General features: G+C 41.3%; 1 protein-coding gene across 2 annotated transcripts in view; it reads right to left on the bottom strand.

Moving 5' to 3' along the window:
• The window catches only part of LOC137090774 (filamin-A-interacting protein 1), a 32,964-nt gene that overhangs the window by 7,939 nt on the left and 7,366 nt on the right, over nt 1-17,659 (bottom strand). For both annotated transcript variants that reach the window (XM_067454724.1, XM_067454725.1), the window contains exons 2-4: nt 5,277-5,553; nt 3,230-3,400; nt 2,847-3,025 (exon numbers count right to left, since the gene is read on the bottom strand). In XM_067454724.1, the coding sequence (XP_067310825.1) occupies nt 2,847-3,025; nt 3,230-3,400; nt 5,277-5,546 (620 nt within the window). In that variant the 5' untranslated portion in view covers nt 5,547-5,553. The remainder of the gene's footprint in view (nt 1-2,846; nt 3,026-3,229; nt 3,401-5,276; nt 5,554-17,659) is intronic.

Raw genomic sequence — 17,659 nt, forward strand, 5'->3', positions numbered from 1 at the left:
GCTGTCCTGAAAAAGATATTTTACATACAATTTTTAACATAGTTCACAAGACAAAAAAATAGCTGAATTTATTAAAATGACCAGTTCAAAAGTTTACACAGTCTTGATTCTTAACATTGTGTGTCGTTCCCTGGATGATCCACAGCTATATTTGTGTTTTGTGAGGGTTGTTCTTGAGTCTCTTGTTTCTTCTGAGCAGTTAAACTGACCAACCTTCTTCAGAAAAATCCACCAGGTCCAAAAAAATTCTTCAGTTTTCCAGCATCTTTTGCAAGTTGAACCCTCTCCAGCAGTGACTGTATGGTTTTGAGATCTGAGGACGACTGAGGGGATTAAACAAAACAATTAAAAAAAGGTTCAAAAATTCACTGACGCACCAGAAGGAAACATGATGCATTAAGAGAGGATATTGAAGAGAATTGATATTTAAAAATGAAATAAGACAAATTTGGACATCTCCATCCTCTTCAAAAGTTTTCACCCCCGGTCCTTAATACATTGTGTTTCCTTCCAGAGCATCAGTGAACGTTTGAAGCTTTTTTAAATCCCTTTTGGAGTCCCTCAGTCGTCCTCGGTGTGAAAAGATAGATCTCAAAATTATACAGCCACTGCTGGAAAGGGTTCAAAAACTCAAAAGATGCTGGAAAACTGGAGAATTTTCGGGACCTAGAGGATATTTTGAGGAACATTGGTCAGTTAACTGGACAAACAATAGATAAAAAACAGCCGTGGATCATCCAGTATTAAGAATCAAGGGCTCATAAACTTTTGAACCGGGTAATTGAATACATTCAGCAATTTGTTTGTCTTGTAAACTATATGTAAACATTTTTAAGTAAAATATCTTATTCAGGACAGTACTAAATAAAAAATAACATGTATTTTGCATGATAATCCCTCTTATTTTATTAAAATTATTCACATTTTCACAGATTTTGCATGGAGTGTGCAGTTATTTTGTCCTTCAAGTCAAGTTGCCATAATGGTCTTTCTATGAAATTTCATAGGGTTTCATAGTATTGCAATAGAAGAACTTATTTTATTCCCCAAAGAAACTTTCAGTAAACAGTTCTGAAAAGAACCATTTTGTTTTAGTGTGAAGAATGTTTAAATAATCTGAAGAACCTTTTGTGGAATGGAAAAAGGATGTTGAAGGTTCTTGATGGAACCTATGATTGAATGAACATGATTGAATAGAAGAACGATATTCTCCTTAGGTTAAATACATTAAATTATCACATCTACATCAAAAGTATGTCACATCCATAGTCAAATTCAAAGTGTCATTTTTCTTTGAAATATGAAATATGGCGATATTGAAGAAAAATGTGATATGCAATATCTTGTTAAATAATGCGATATTTGGTATGCGATACGATATTGCAATTAACGCGTAACATTTTAATTATATACAAAAAAAAATTTAAAACCTGAGAATTAAACCATTTGTGTTTGAAATTCTTTCAGGGAAAAGAAAGCATCACCACAACTTCTGAAAGAGACCAGCAGTGTCGTTCACTTTTCGGTGTGTGTGTGCGTGTGTCAGACAGCGTGAGACTGCAAGTTATTGTTGTGGCAAGGTGAACGAGCGAGGGACATGGGAGGAGCGAGTGAGACCGGGGACCGGGGACGAAGGAGCGTCACCTGCGAGCCACACCGGTCTCGACTCCTCTCATGAGGGAGCTCGGAGGTATTTAAGGACGAGCGACACCAGTCAAGGACGAGAGAGGACCAGGCCTGGACTTTACATTGAGTTTTGTTTATGTTTTGTTATGTGTGTGCGGACAGTCGTCCGTGAGGGGCTGTGCGTGGTTTACTTTCGTTTTGTTTATTTAATAAAAGTTGTTGAATGTTCGCTGGTTCCCGCCTCCTTACTTCCCATCTAAGAACCCCATTACATTGGTGCCGAAGCCCGGGAGGAAGGAGGGACATGCTGTCGAAGAGCCCGCGCAGCTGAGGGGGAGGGCCGGAGCCTGCTGCCGTCTGCCATGATGGGGAGGAGCAGGGAGCACGGGGCTCGCTGCTGACTGCCCTAAATCAGAGGAGCCACCGCCGGCTGCCAGGGGGCGGAGGAGGATCGGGCCGTCCACTGGTCGTCCAGCACCATTTCATAGCAGCGCGAGGAAGAGCCTCTCGGCTGGTGAGGGCCGAGAGTAGGCGCAGTCTCGGGTGAACCGCCCGGCCTGCGAGGGGCGATGGGGGTATGTGGCGAGGTGAACGAGCGAGTGACACGGGAGGAGCGAATGAGACCAGGGACGTGATTGCGAAGGAGCGTCACCTGCGAGCCACACCGGTCTCGAGTCCTCTCATGAGGGAGCTCGGAGGCATTTAAGGATGAGCGACACCAGTCAAGGACGAGAGAGGACCAGGCCTGGACTTTACATTGAGTTTTGTTTATGTTTTGTTATGTGTGTGCGGGCAGTCGTCTGTGAGGGGCTGCGCGCGGTTTACTTTTGTTTTGTTTATTTAATAAAAGTTGTTGAATGTTCGCCGGTTCCCGCCTCCTTCCCCTCTACGAACGTTATTACAATGTTTTTTTGCAAATTGTTGCGTTGCCTTTTTGACATCAAGTCCCATTAGTAACAGTCATGTGCCCAGTCTATTCTATGCATCGACCTAAAACGCTAAAACGTACACTTTTCACAATGTTGAAGTAGCCTATTAAAATCATTCAGATATTGCATGTGTACATTTGCGATATTTCGATAATTTCGGAATATTGCACAGCCCTAGCAGAAATCTATTAAGTCGGCTTTGGTCACATTATTTGTTCTTAAATCTGTTGTAATAAGAAAGGAAATGAGCAATTCAACCATGAGTCTTGTTCCATATGTCTCTCCTCTCACCTCTCTCGTTCCTGCTCCAGGAGGTTGGTGAAGTCATCACTCTTGTTCATATAGTCCACGTGTTTGCGTTTCTCACTATCCAGCTCGTAAACAGTGCGCCGGTGGCTTTTCTCTGCCAGCAAGAGCTGTTCCAGCATACGGCGGTATGAGTCCTTGTGCTTATCCCGCAATCTGTCCAGCTGTGACACAGAGAGTAAAAACACAACCATGAGACTGGCCAACAGAGAGTTAAAAACAGGCAAATCCTTCTAGTTTGATGCATTTAAAGAAATGGTTCATCCAAAAATGTATATTCATCATTTGCTCACCCTTGTCCCAAACCATGACAGAATTTTCTTTTTTGGGTGAATTAGTCACTGTTATTTTTTTCTCTGTGTGTATACCTCTGCCATTGGCTTATCATACACACTCTCGTGTTGTGTGTGGTTGAGTGTCCGATCTCTCTGCAGGGCTTGCAGGGGTCTGGCCGGCCCCGAAGAGCCATAACGGGACTCCAGCTCCTCTGGGCGACCCAGCAGCGCTGACCTCAGTAGATGGATCACATCTTCTCGTGCCTGAGTAGCAAGTAGAAGCAAGTAGTCACAAACGCTTTGGGATTCGTTTATTTATTCATCATATTCTCGAAATGCATTACTGCATTCAAATGATTTAGAATTAGCATAAATCTGTTCACTGTAAAAACAATTAGCCTACATTAACATGATTAAAATAGTGCTAGCTGTAGAACGAGCAATATTCAATTAGTTAAAATGTATTAGATTGAAACAAATTGGATTTTGTTGTAAATAAATGTACATAAACCAATCTACTGTGCATTACAAACCCAATCATTTTATTTGGACTATTGAAAACATTTTTATTGTTTAATTTATTTACTGTATGACTGACAAATAAGCATCATATTAAGTTTTGCTAGTTTGCTAAATTGCTGTGATTGAGTACTTTACTTTCTGCGACCCACATACATCCCTCAGGGGCCTAAATATGTGGGCTTGATGCCCTCTAGACTGAGTAAATGATTTGATTTTTCCCTGCAGCTCAGGCTGAAAACCTGTAAATTTTTCTATCCTGCTTCTGTTACAAATCTGCGGGGACCAATCACAAACCGGCTTATCCACCTGCCATGCTATTTGGGGGTTTAACACGACAATAGAGAAACGACTAGCCTGACAAGCCAGACCCACATCAAGATGTTTGGTCTGGAAACTCACCATTGACAGCTCAATCCGAGGGGCGGGATAAACGGTTGTCTTTCAAACTCCCTCTGCACACGATAGGATAGCGCTACAACCAACCAGAGCAATGAAGGTGAAGCAGAGCTTGTTGATAGATTAAACATTCGCCATATCCGGTCGGCAAAACAACGAACACATCTTCCCTTCTTAAGAATGACCTCAGTGCCGTTCTTTGTTCTTTTCTCAGAGAAAAGCTTAACTCCAAGTCTTCCAGATTCGTCAGAGCTGATTCGAAAGACCACCGCCGTTCGCCAGTTTCTGTGTTTACTAGTAGCATGCAAGCCCAACTCGGCTATCATTATGTTAAGCCCCGCCCACCGACTCTATACACGATGTGATTGGTCCGACCAGAGTTTGGCTTTTACAGCTCAGAAGGGTATTGAGAGTTGCTAGACGACACTCGCGGCAGATTAGATTTGCTGCTGCTAGGGTGCGTCTAGATTTCTAGGCTAAGAAACGACGGCAAGCAGCTTTAGTTTTAGTTTAATAAGCAAATCACTTGAGTGGTTGTAAATACCCACTAATATAATATTTTTTTTGCACAACCTGCAAAAATCGCTCGATGCCATTACTGCTTCTGCAAGCATTTGTTGACACCTTTCCTGCTTGGAGTTTCCGCGTCACTCTGTCAAGTACGTCACCCGGATCGTTGGTCTGATTTGTTGAAGGACTATCCAAATAGTAATTTAAACTATGCCTGTTTATCAAGCCTCTTGTGCAGTAGAAAATACAGAGCAGACTCCCCAGACCAGTGTTCAATCTTAAAAGATTGAGCTTGGTCTGGTGATACCCAGACAAGATACCCCCTGGAGAATGTCAAAAATGTTTGTGGGTCTTTGAAAGTAACATATTCGTAACTTTAAGATTGGAAGAACTGAAATTTTGGCCGCCCCTGAAATGGGACATACGATTGACAAGACACCAGAAAACTCTTATTCTTGCTTTTATGGCACTTGAACATATTGTAAGTGTCTAGGCTAGACTACTGCAATGCACTTCTGGCTGAATTTCCATCATGTGCAATTAAAACATTTCAAATGATCCAGAATGCAGCGAAGGCACATCTTGTCTTCAAAAAAAATTAAGCTCAAGGGAAAATTATTTCTCAATTCATCAACCCTCTAAAGTTGCACAGATCAACACAGACAAGTTGCGATCATCTTTAATAGTCACATTTTATGAATGAACGTTTTACCTGAATCTCTCCTTCCATGATCCCAAGCAGTTTCAGTAGGTTGTCTTTGGACAGATCTCTCAGCCCAAACATTTGGTCATCATTCTGTACTGATTTATCATCATTATCAGGCCCAATTTTCTCCTCATCATCCACGTGTTTAACCCTGATAGTCTTCTCTGTCTCCGGTATTTTCCCCTCCTCTTCTTCTTGGCCATCATGGGAAGTTTGCGTGACAAGCAGACCTTCATGAACTGTGCTGCTATCCACTGTATTGTCTTTGGACCTCATTTTCCCCCTGAGAGGAGAAACTGATTTTATGATGCTTGCCAGTGTGTATTCTGTATTTACAAAGTTCCAAAGCAACTGTAGTGCATGAGAGCGTTTTGTTAGATGAAAATATGTCAAGAAATTGTTGAGCACCCTCTTTAAAGCCTGCCATATGAAATAATAATAATAATTAAAGCTGCAAGCAGCGACGAAAGAGCCCTCGCACCCGTGTCACAGTCACCCAGTGGCTTTAGAAAAACAGCATGATGGGAAATATGCATTTAAGTATATAAAAATAGGAGGACTATATCAGTCATTTGTATTTGCCACACTTCCATGTACAGTCCCTGACAAAAGTCTTGTCGCTTGTGTACAAATTGACCTAAAGTGCCGCTAAAATATATTTCTAATCAAGATTTTTTTTCCAAGAAATGGCTCATTTTAATCCCACCAGCTTTTGTGATAATGTTTCAGTGAAAAACTAAACTTTCAAAGAGTATTCTAATATTCACAGCTTGGTAAAGCCCATTGAGTCAATTTTTGCAAAGACATAAGTGTTGTCACCTTGTCATATGAGCTTCCCCTGTGACTAATAATGGATCAATTAGGTCTCAAGTGTGTATAACTTGAGACTATGACTAGTCTAACAGTCAGAGCTACAATTGGGACTTTTGCTGATTGCTGGCAGCCACTGAGAAGTCGTTGTTCGTCGTTTCGCCGTTTTCAACCGCTTCTCTAATGTTTACGTTTGAATTGCTGCGGTTGGTTTCTGGTTTGGGGGACATTTGATGTTTCTCGCCGCGGGTGCTCACTGGTGGTCTCCCTTGGGCTTAAGCTGCATGGTGGCTGAAGTTTGCACCGGGCTAGCGTCATCCGGGCTCTCGTCGTCGGCGTCCGGCATGATGTTGGGATGTTCTGCTTCTCGGCTGCGCCGCTGTTCCGTCCTGCATTGCGACCGTGGAGTGACATCTGCGCCGGCCCCGGTGTGTCCACAGAAGTGCCCGGAGGAATGTTCTGCCTCCTGCATGGTGCTGCAGCGATCCCCATCGTTTGAATCATCATGAAGAAGACCCATCATCTGGTCTTCAGCTGTCGTCCCTCGGCGATGTCATCGGGACACTGCCGCTGGGAGAAATCTGAAACTTGGAGTGGACCACAGTGTGCTGCGGAGCTAACAGAGACTTCCACCATCAGCTGTTTTCTGTCCACCATCAGCTCTGTTTCTGTTCACCATCAGATCTGTTTCTGTTCACCATCAGCTCTGTTTCTGTTCTGTTTTCTGTGTTGGTTGATTGTTTGTAGTATTCTATATTTTTACTTGTTATTCATTTTTTGTTGTTATCCCCCCCCCCCCCCCCTTGTTGCACTTTGAGAATCTTCGGAATGAAAAGTGCATTATAAATAAAATCTATTATTATTATTATTATTATTATTATTATTATAAAAAGAACCCCAGTACACTAGACCTTCACATCAACTGCAACTAGACCTCTGCAAACATGCCTAAGATTCACCCTGAGACTAAAGTTTTGATTATCAAGAGGCTGAAGACCAGATCCACTGCTGATGTGGCAGACACCTTCAATGTGTCTCAGCGTCAAGTACAGAGGATAAAAAAAAGATTTGAAGAGACTGGAGACGTTTTTGACAAGCCCAGGTCAGGCAGACCCCGCAAGACAACTGCTCGAGAGGACCGTTTGTTGGCTCGAAAATCCAAGGCCAGCCCATTTTCCACTGCAGCAGAGCTCCACGAGACCTGGTCACCTGAAGTCCCTGTGTCAACCAGAACAGTTTGTCGGATTTTGTCTCGAAATGGCCTCCATGGTCGAATCAGTGCCCAGAAGCCAGCACTAAACAAAAGACAATTGAAAAACCGTGTGGCATTTGCCAAGGCCCACAGCCTGCTAAAAGGATGGACGCTGGAAAAGTGGCAGAAGGTGGATTTTTCAGATGAATCTTCTGTTGAATTACACCACAGTCGCCGCAAATATTGCAGGAGACCTACTGGTGCCCGAATGGATCCGAGATTCACCCAGAAAACAGTGAAGTTTGGTGGTGGAAAAATCATGGTCTGGGGTTACATCCAGTATGGGGGTGTGCGAGAGATCTGCAGGGTGGAAGGCAACATCAATAGTCTAAAATACCAAGAAATCTTAGCTACCTCTTATATTCCCAACCATAAAAGAGGCCAAATTCTGCAGCAGGACGGTGCTCCATCGCATACTTCCATCTCCACATCAAAGTTCCTCAAGGCGAAGAAGATCAAGATGCTCCAGGATTGGTCAGCCCAGTCACCAGACATGAACATCATTGAGCATATGTGGGGTAGGATGAAAGAGGACGCATGGAAGACGAAACCAAAGAATATTGATGAACTCTGGGAGGCATGCAAGACTGCTTTCTTAGCTATTCCTGATGACTTCATCAATAAATTGTATGAATCCTTGCCAAACCGCATGGATGCAGTCCTTCAAGCTCATGGAAGTCACACAAGATATTAAATTTGGATCTCACAGCACCACAACTTAATTTGCTGACATATTTTTGTATTTGCAGTAAATTTGTTTAATTTCTGTATAGGCGACAAAACTTTTGTCTTGCCAAAATTTGGCCTTTCTGTCTTGATTAAATGATAAATATTTTTTCTGTGAAAATTATGTATTTCAGTGCATTAAACATCATTTGGGAGGGTTTTAGCTTTTCATATGAGCTATTTCTAACACCAATGAATTAATTAAAAGTCAGGTTAATATCAGGTATTTTTAGAAAATAGATAAGCGACAAGACTTTTGTCAGGGACTGTAGATGTCTTCAGAGCAGGGGTGAATCCAAAATTGCCGCTAAACCCTCATTCACTAATCCCTATACAGTTTACTTTAAGGACTAATTGAAAACAAGTGAGGAAGTCGGACAGCTGATGTGTGTACATCGACTGTACACTCGTTATTGCGGTGCAATGTGGGATCTAATGAGTGCACTCAATAATGTCCACTATAGTTTCGGACACCACTACAAATGGCTGTCCCCTCAAGTAGAGCCCTATTTGAGGGTATAAGAGGCAATTTCGGACATTGTATTCGGACATGGCAGGTCGGACATTGTATGCTTGACTTACAACAACTTCCTATTTCATGGTGAAACATTGAAATGTGTCAGGCCGCAACAGACACGCCCTTCAAGGAAAACTCAAGATCTTCACAATTTAACATCACAAAGGCCTTAAGATTAGACTGACCAAACATGTTGTTGATCTGATTACATTTCTAGGAGGAGTCTGTTAAAGTACGTCTGGAAATGGCAAAAACTGCAAAAAAAATTGCAGAGAAAATTCTAAGTATCTGACTTCCTGTTGGGTTTTTAGATTTTGCTCCTATAGGGACATTTTTTGTATGAGAGTGCTGTTACACTTGTGTACCGAATTTCGTACGGGAAACGTAGCTCGAACGCCGCTTAATTGAAATTTTGTAGGTGGCGCTATCGACCCATCTTGCTACCCCTAATTCTGAAACTCATCAAACTCATCAGATGTACATTTTTACCACCTCTGATGTGTGTGTAAAGTGTCATGAGTTTTCGAGCACTTTTAGGCCCTCAAAAGTGTGATTAATTTTGGAGAAGAAGAAGAAATGTTAGACTGAGCAATTAGGTCCTCACATTATCAGCATTCGGGGCCTAATTAATTGGAATAGTTTATTGAACAAAATATTTGGGGCTATTATATTATATTTGGCAATATGGCTCATATAGTCTGATATAGTTTTCCAGAAATATGCAGTTTGGTCCAGTTGCTGATATTTATATGAAGAAAAAAAGCGTAAAATGAAATTCTGATTGTACAGTAATCTTGACCCTAATTGTGTAAATCAATGAGATCTTTATAACTGTCCCTATAATGTGTCTTAGTAAGATGATATATAAATGCTTAGTTTTATGATCAAAGTTCTGTAGTTTTTATTGCAATGCAATGATAACAGAGATGAAAAAATAAACCTTCCTAAAATTAACTAATTAATTCAAAGGTCAGTTTCTAAAACACGTGACAACTTGCCCTGACCTGACATACGTTTATGACAACTAAATATTCCTTTTTTATTTCTAGTTGACTCTTGTCTGAATGTAAACTACAGTGGGTTGACTGTGTCAGTTTTAAACTGTTGTAAGAGTTTGAAATAAACATCCATGGGTGCAATTGAACTTTTGACTCAAATCCTGATAGTAGATCTGATAGTAACGCTTGTGATAAATCCCCCATGTTACAATAAATCGCCTTTATATCTCACTGTTGATAATTCACTAAAACACTAACCAAGAGGAACATAAAAAAATAATAGATTTTCATGAAATGCTTCTTTAGTGCTCCTTTCCATTGATTTGTTTAGATCCATTTGAGATCTAGCTAGACAAGACTAGGAATATCTGTGATGTTTGTATAATACTGGTGTATTAAATATCTGAACCAGCCTCCAAAGTCATGACAACATGAGTGAACCGGAAAAATGTTTTTCAAACTAATGTTCATGTCATTTCTAGTGTGGAAATGTATTTAAAAACAATGGTATAAAAGTATCTAATTCAAGATGTGTTTTTATTTGCATATTTTAAAAATCCACACTGTAGCTTATTCATGAAACACAGGCAGAATGAATCTCGGTCTAAATGGTTTGTAAAACCATGCAAAAATTGCTGCATTCAATCCAGTGGAACAAATTATGTCAGAATGGATTTATGAACAACTAATACAGAAATTTATTCTGCTTGTGTTTCTAAAAGTCTAACAAAGAACAAATCTATCATCAGTATTTTAGTTGAGTTGGGACGAAAACTGTTATAGTGTGATACACCTGATTCAGTTCATTTGTATTTTACGAGGTATTTGATTTCGTAAATGACACAGCTACCTCAAACCCTGCCCCTTAAAACTCTGAAGACAAATCATATGAATTCATAGAATTAGCCACCTCGTATACGTACGAATTGGTCGTGACATACAGTAGTGATGGATATTCTATACTATATATGATACTATTATTTATTGGCTTAAAAGAGGGACCCACTTTATATTAGGTGGCCTTAACTACTATGTACTAACATTGTAACTAATCATTTGATACAATGCACGTATTGTGTGCATACATGTTTTTACATTGTACTTTAAAAAATACCTGCATGTAATTACATCTGTAATTAATTTCGGTTACACTTTATTTTGATAGTCCACTTTAAACATTCTACTAGCTATAAGTAACTTTGCAACTACATGTCAACTAACTCTCATTAGAGTATTTGTAGACTGTCAGTAGACTGGAAGGTTATGGTTAGGTGTTAGGGTTCGGGTTAGTAGAATAAGTTGAATTGTAGTAGCCAAGTTACTTATAGTCAGTAGAGTGTCTGTTGGGGGACCAACAAAATAAAGTTTTTGTAAATATTAATCAGACAGTCTACAAATACTCTAATCACAGTTAGTTGACATGTAGTTGCAAAGTTACTTATAGTTAGGAAAATGTCTAAAGTGGACTATCAAAATAAAGAGTTACCTTAATTTCTGTAGTTACATTTGTAATTACACAGTTGGCACTTCCCTTACCCCTAACTGTCCCACACCACCACACCTGTCCCTAACTCTACCCTTAAACTGACCCACACCACCACACCTGTCCCTAACTGTACCCTTAAACTGTCCCACACCACCACACCTGTCCCTAACTTTACCCTTAAACTGACCCACACCACCACACCTGTCCCTAACTTTACCCTTAAACTGACCCACACCACCACACCTGTCCCTAACTCTACCCTTAAACTGACCCACACCACCACACCTGTCCCTAACTCTACCCTTAAACTGACCCACACCACCACACCTGTCCCTAACTCTACCCTTAAACTGACCCACACCAGCACACCTGTCTCTAACTTTACCCTTAAACTGACCCTCACCACCACACCTGTCCCTAACTCTACCCTTAAACTGACCCACACCACCACACCTGTCCCTAACCCTACCCTTAAACTGACCCACACCACCACACCTGTCCCTAACCCTACCCTTAAACTGACCCACACCACCACACCTGTCCCTAACCCTACCCTTAAACTGACCCACACCACCACACCTGACCCTAACTCTACCCTTAAACTGACCCACACCACCACACCTGTCACTAACTCTACCCTTAAACTGACCCACACCACCACACCTGTCCCTAACTCTACCCTTAAACTGACCCACACCAGCACACCTGTCTCTAACTTTACCCTTAAACTGACCCTCACCACCACACCTGTCCCTAACTTTACCCTTAAACTGACCCACACCACCACACCTGTCCCTAACCCTACCCTTAAACTGACCCACACCACCACACCTGTCCCTAACTTTACCCTTAAACTGACCCACACCACCACACCTGTCACTAACTCTACCCTTAAACTGACCCACACCACCACACCTGACCCTAACTTTACCCTTAAACTGACCCACACCACCACACCTGTCCCTAACTTTACCCTTAAACTGACCCACACCACCACACCTGTCCCTAACTTTACCCTTAAACTGACCCACACCACCACACCTGTCACTAACTCTACCCTTAAACTGACCCACACCACCACACCTGACCCTAACTGTACCTTTAAACTGACCCACACCACCACACCTGTCTCTAACTTTACCCTTAAACTGACCCATACCACCACACCTGTCCCTAACTCTACCCTTAAACTGGCTCACACCACCACACCTGTCCGTAACTCTACCCTTAAACTGACCCACACCACCACACCTGTCCCTAACTTTACCCTTAAACTGACCCACACCACCACACCTGTCCCTAACTTTACCCTTAAACTGACCCACACCACCACACCTGTCATTAACTCTACCCTTAAACTGACCCACACCACCACACCTGACCCTAACTCTACCTTTAAACTGACCCACACCACCACACCTGTCTCTAACTTTACCCTTAAACTGACCCTCACCACCACACCTGTCCCTAACTCTACCCTTAAACTGGCTCACACCACCACACCTGTCCGTAACTCTACCCTTAAACTGACCCACACCACCACACCTGTCCCTAACTTTACCCTTAAACTGACCCACACCACCACACCTGTCACTAACTCTACCCTTAAACTGACCCACACCACCACACCTGTCCCTAACTTTACCCTTAAACTGACCCACACCACCACACCTGTCACTAACCCTACCCTTAAACTGACCCACACCACCACACCTGTCCCTAACTTTACCCTTAAACTAACCCACACCACCACACCTGTCCCTAACTCTACCCTTAAACTGACCCACACCACCACACCTGACCCTAACTCTACCCTTAAACTGACCCACACCACCACACCTGACCCTAACTCTACCCTTAAACTGACCCACACCACACCTGTCCCTAACTCTACCCTTAAACTGACCCACACCACCACACCTGTCCCTAACTCTACCCTTAAACTAACCCACACCACCACACCTGTCCCTAACTCTACCCTTAAACTGACCCACACCACCACACCTGTCCCTAACTCTACCCTTAAACTGACCCACACCACCACACCTGTCCCTAACTCTACCCTTAAACTAACCCACACCACCACACCTAACTTTACCCTTAAACTAACCCACACCACCACACCTGTCCCTAACCCTACCCTTAAACTGACCCACACCACCACACCTGACCCTAACTCTACCCTTAAACTGACCCACACCACCACACCTGACCCTAACTCTACCCTTAAACTGACCCACACCACCACACCTCTCCCTAACCCTACCCTTAAACTGACCCACACCACCACACCTGACCCTAACTCTACCCTTAAACTGACCCACACCACCACACCTGTCCCTAACTTTACCATTAAACTGACCCACACCACCACACCTGTTCCTAACTTTACCCTTAAACTGATCCACACCACCACACCTCTCCCTAACCCTACCCTTAAACTGACCCACACCAGCACACCTGTCTCTAACTCTACCCTTAAACTGACCCACACCACCACACCTGTCCCTACCTTTACCCTTAAACTGACCCACACCACCACACCTGTCCCTAACTTTACCCTTAAACTGACCCACACCACCACACCTGTCCCTAACTTTACCCTTAAACTGACCCACACCACCAGACCTGTCCCTAACTTTACCCTTAAACTGACCCACTCACCCACACCACCACACCTGTCCCTACCTTTACCCTTAAACTGACCCACACCACCACACCTGTCCCTAACTTTACCCTTAAACTGACCCACACCACCACACCTGTCCCTAACTTTACCCTTAAACTGACCCACACCACCAGACCTGTCCCTAACTTTACCCTTAAACTGACCCACTCACCCACACCACCACACCTGTCCCCAACTTTACCCGTATCCCACCTCAATATCAGCAAAGGTGTTTTGCAATACAATTTGAACACAGTAAGTACATTGTACTTGTTTTTTTATGTAAGTACATAGTACTTAAGGCCACCTAATATAAAGCGGGCCTTTACATTAAAAGCTGCCATAACAGAAATAAAGACTCAGATTTTAGCCCTCTGTTTTAAAGGGGTCATATAATGTCCCTTTTAACAAGATGTAATAAGTCTCTGATGTCCCCAGAGTGTATATGTGACGCCTTAGCACAATAATATAATTTATTATGGGATGTTACATTTTTTGCTGTTTTTGAATGTGTCCCTTTAAATGCAAATGAGCGGCTGCTTCTGGCCCATTTCAAGAAGAGGGCGGAGCTTCAAGAGCTCATGTAAGCAGCTCTGATTACCTCACACAGACACACACTGAAAATATCAGAAACTGTTCAGCCTTTTCTGTTCAAACCAGAGTCGGACAATGATGGAGAGACTCAAGAAGAAGTGACAACATGTAGAATGAGACAGGACGTTTCTGAATGGTTAGTTGACGAATTTATGAGTTAACTATCTTCAAGTCATTGATTAGCATATTCTGTCATGATAATCTATAAATCTGAAGTAATTGAAGCCTCCGGCGGTCCGAATATGGCACTAACATCTTGCCCAGATTTGGGGCAGAGTGCGCAGTAGTGATCTCGGAATCAGAATCTGTGCAGTAGAGAGCAGGAAGTAAAGGCGGGATATCAAAAGACCGCCAACACTCTCACAGATGCAGAACCATTCATTATGTTGGTGTGAAATAAACAGTAATGGACATGTAGAAATTAAAACTAAAGCTCCAATCTCCTCCCAAAAAAAATCTGTTAGTACCTCGGTGTCAAGTTCCTTCAGTGAAGACGTCAATCTCAGCTGTCAATCATGATGTCGTTTTTATAGCATCAAATAACTAGCTAAAACTAAACTCATTTAAAGGTGCACTATGTAGTATTTTTGCTGTAAAATATCCAAAAACCACTAGGCCAGTGTTATATACTTTGTTCAGTTGAGTTCTTACAATATCCCAAATGTTTTCAACTATTTGTAAATTGTGAGAAAATTGCTATTTTAACCAATGAGCCGGAACGTCAATGGCGTCATACCCTCGGTTTCTGGTTTTATTCTGCAGAAACGCTTTACTCTTAGCAGTGTGAACAAGTGTCACAGCAGCCGCTGAGCGAACGCACAGAGTAACGTCATCACATCATTTTAAACACACTTATAAAGGGATAGATCACCCAAAAAATGAAAATGTGATGTTTATCTGCTTACCCCCAGAGCATCCAAGAAGTGTTTGTTTCTTCAGTAGAACACAAATGAAGATTTTTAACTCCAAGCGTTGCTCGTATAATGCATGTCAAAGGGGTCTAATTGTAGTTATGACTGGGACTGGCCACCTGGGGTCGATCGAGGCGCGGAGGCTTCAGTTTCTGAGAGGAGTGCTGCAGCCAGGCTTGCTTTAAACTTTCTGTTTAATGGAGTGTGTCTCCTTCAAGACTTCGGGGTAAACAGCCACTGCTGTGATTGGCTAATGTCTCTGCATATGAAAAAGCATTTCACGTGGAACTCTTTTGAACAATTTTACGATGTTTTTTACGATTACATCTGCCACAATTAACTAATCGTGAAAAGTGTTGGTTACAGCATTAGCCTATATTTAGATCTACTCGAGTTGCATTAAAGGTTGCAGCGTTGAGCATCTTAGCCAAAGCAATGATCTCACTGACTTCTGCACTCACTAATGATTTTATCATAACACATTATGGAAATGAGAGAATGAGTGCAAAGACAGCACCTTTGATTATAACATTGTTTTGGAGAGAGTGCAGAACTTGCTAAACTGAAATGATGGACATCTCCAGGATTTTAAAGGGAGTGCTCTCCTGTAGATATATGAAGAGTTCAGATGCAAAATCCATCTGATTTCTTTAAAATAAGCATTTTTGTCAGGCTTCTGTGTATAGGTTTCTACCTAAGTACCGGTACTTCTGAAGGGGCTGAGGCTGGGATTTGAAAATATAAGAAGTGAAAGTATTTTATGAATATATACTATATGCAGAGAGCATTCACTCAGTACACGCTAAAAAATGTTGGGTTGTTTTACTCAATGTTGGGTCAAATATAGACGAACCCAGCAATTGGGTTGTTTTAACCCAGCGATTGGGTTGTTTTAATCCCGCGGTTGGGTTAAATATTTGCTTAAGACAACCCAATAGCTGGGTTAATACAACCCAATTGCTGGGTTTGTCCATATTTGACCCAACATTGGGTTGTTTTTTACCCAGAACTTTTTAGAGTGTATTATTATCAAAATGTTGGCCAAAAGTGGCTTTTAGGGGCTGTTGCATCTGAACTCTTCATATGTTGATCATCGGTTTAATGCAGCTCAGATAACAGTCTCATCAGATGTGTGTCTGACACTAAATAGGGTAAATCAGGTTCAAGCCAGCACTGTGTTTCTACTGCCTTTATGTAGAGTTGCATATTCATCCAGAATATGGACGTGCACAGAGCCTGCTAAAATGAGCTGGAATATCTGATTCAGCTGTCACCAGCATGTACAATGATGATTTCATGTCTTTGAGAGGTGTCAGCACTCATAGTAAAGTGCTATTTATAAAGCATGTCTGACAGTTGCTTTAGACATTTGTAGTATTTCAATTGGGCGTTTTCTTCTTCATAGGACTGGGCAGGGTTTCAAAATAATATATATATATATAATATATTAATATATAATATATATATTTACAATCAGTTTGTGCAATGTACCACAGATTGTACATTGTGTGTATGGATTTACATAATAACACAGATAATATAACAAAATGGATGGACTATTATCTATACATCATTTAATAATACATTTTAAGAAACTCTTTTACAAGTAATTGCAACAATGTAAAACAAAAAGGGTTAAACCTTGCACAATAAAACAAAGCAAAGCATTTGGATTCTGTAGTATAAAAAATAAGTTTTAATAAAAAAAAAAATTATATCATTCATAAGCTTAAAAAAGTTTTAAAAAGTAATCTGATTGCGTAATGCACATTACTCGTAATGTGTTACTTTGCTCCTAATATCAAAAAATAATATGATTACGTAATGCGTGTTACTCATAGTTACTTTACTACTCATAACATCAAAAAGTAATCTGATTACATAATGCATGTTAGTTTTAATGAGTTACTTTACTTGTAATATCAAAAAGTAATCTGATTACATAATGCATGTTAGTTTTAATGCAACCTGTCCTCCAAAAAAATACGACTCTATAGGTCGTTTTTCAAGCACCTTATTACGACCTATATTTACGTTTTAAAGTCATGCGCCCTCTAGCTGGCGTAAAAATAATGACAGTGTCGTGTTACGTCTGACGATGTATGACTGTCGTTACCAATCAAAATGCGTGTTCATTTTAATGCAATGTCTGGACTATTTACCACCATTTGTCATATTTCCATTTAGCAAAAATATTTTTTTAAATTTACAAACTACAACCACCTCATCCCTAAACCTACCCAGTGATTTATAGTGCATACACACTTTATGAGCACATGTGTTCCCTGGGATCGATGTCCTGTTTTTCATGTCCTTAATGCAATAACAACAAAATCATACGCAGAAAATTCCTGCGACTGTCATAATGCATCCATGAATTGATCAAATGTATGGTTGTTATGCTTATTATGTTTTGTGTGCAGGCAT

Source organism: Pseudorasbora parva, chromosome 10, assembly GCF_024679245.1.
Source record: "Pseudorasbora parva isolate DD20220531a chromosome 10, ASM2467924v1, whole genome shotgun sequence".
Lineage (NCBI taxonomy): Eukaryota > Metazoa > Chordata > Actinopteri > Cypriniformes > Gobionidae > Pseudorasbora > Pseudorasbora parva.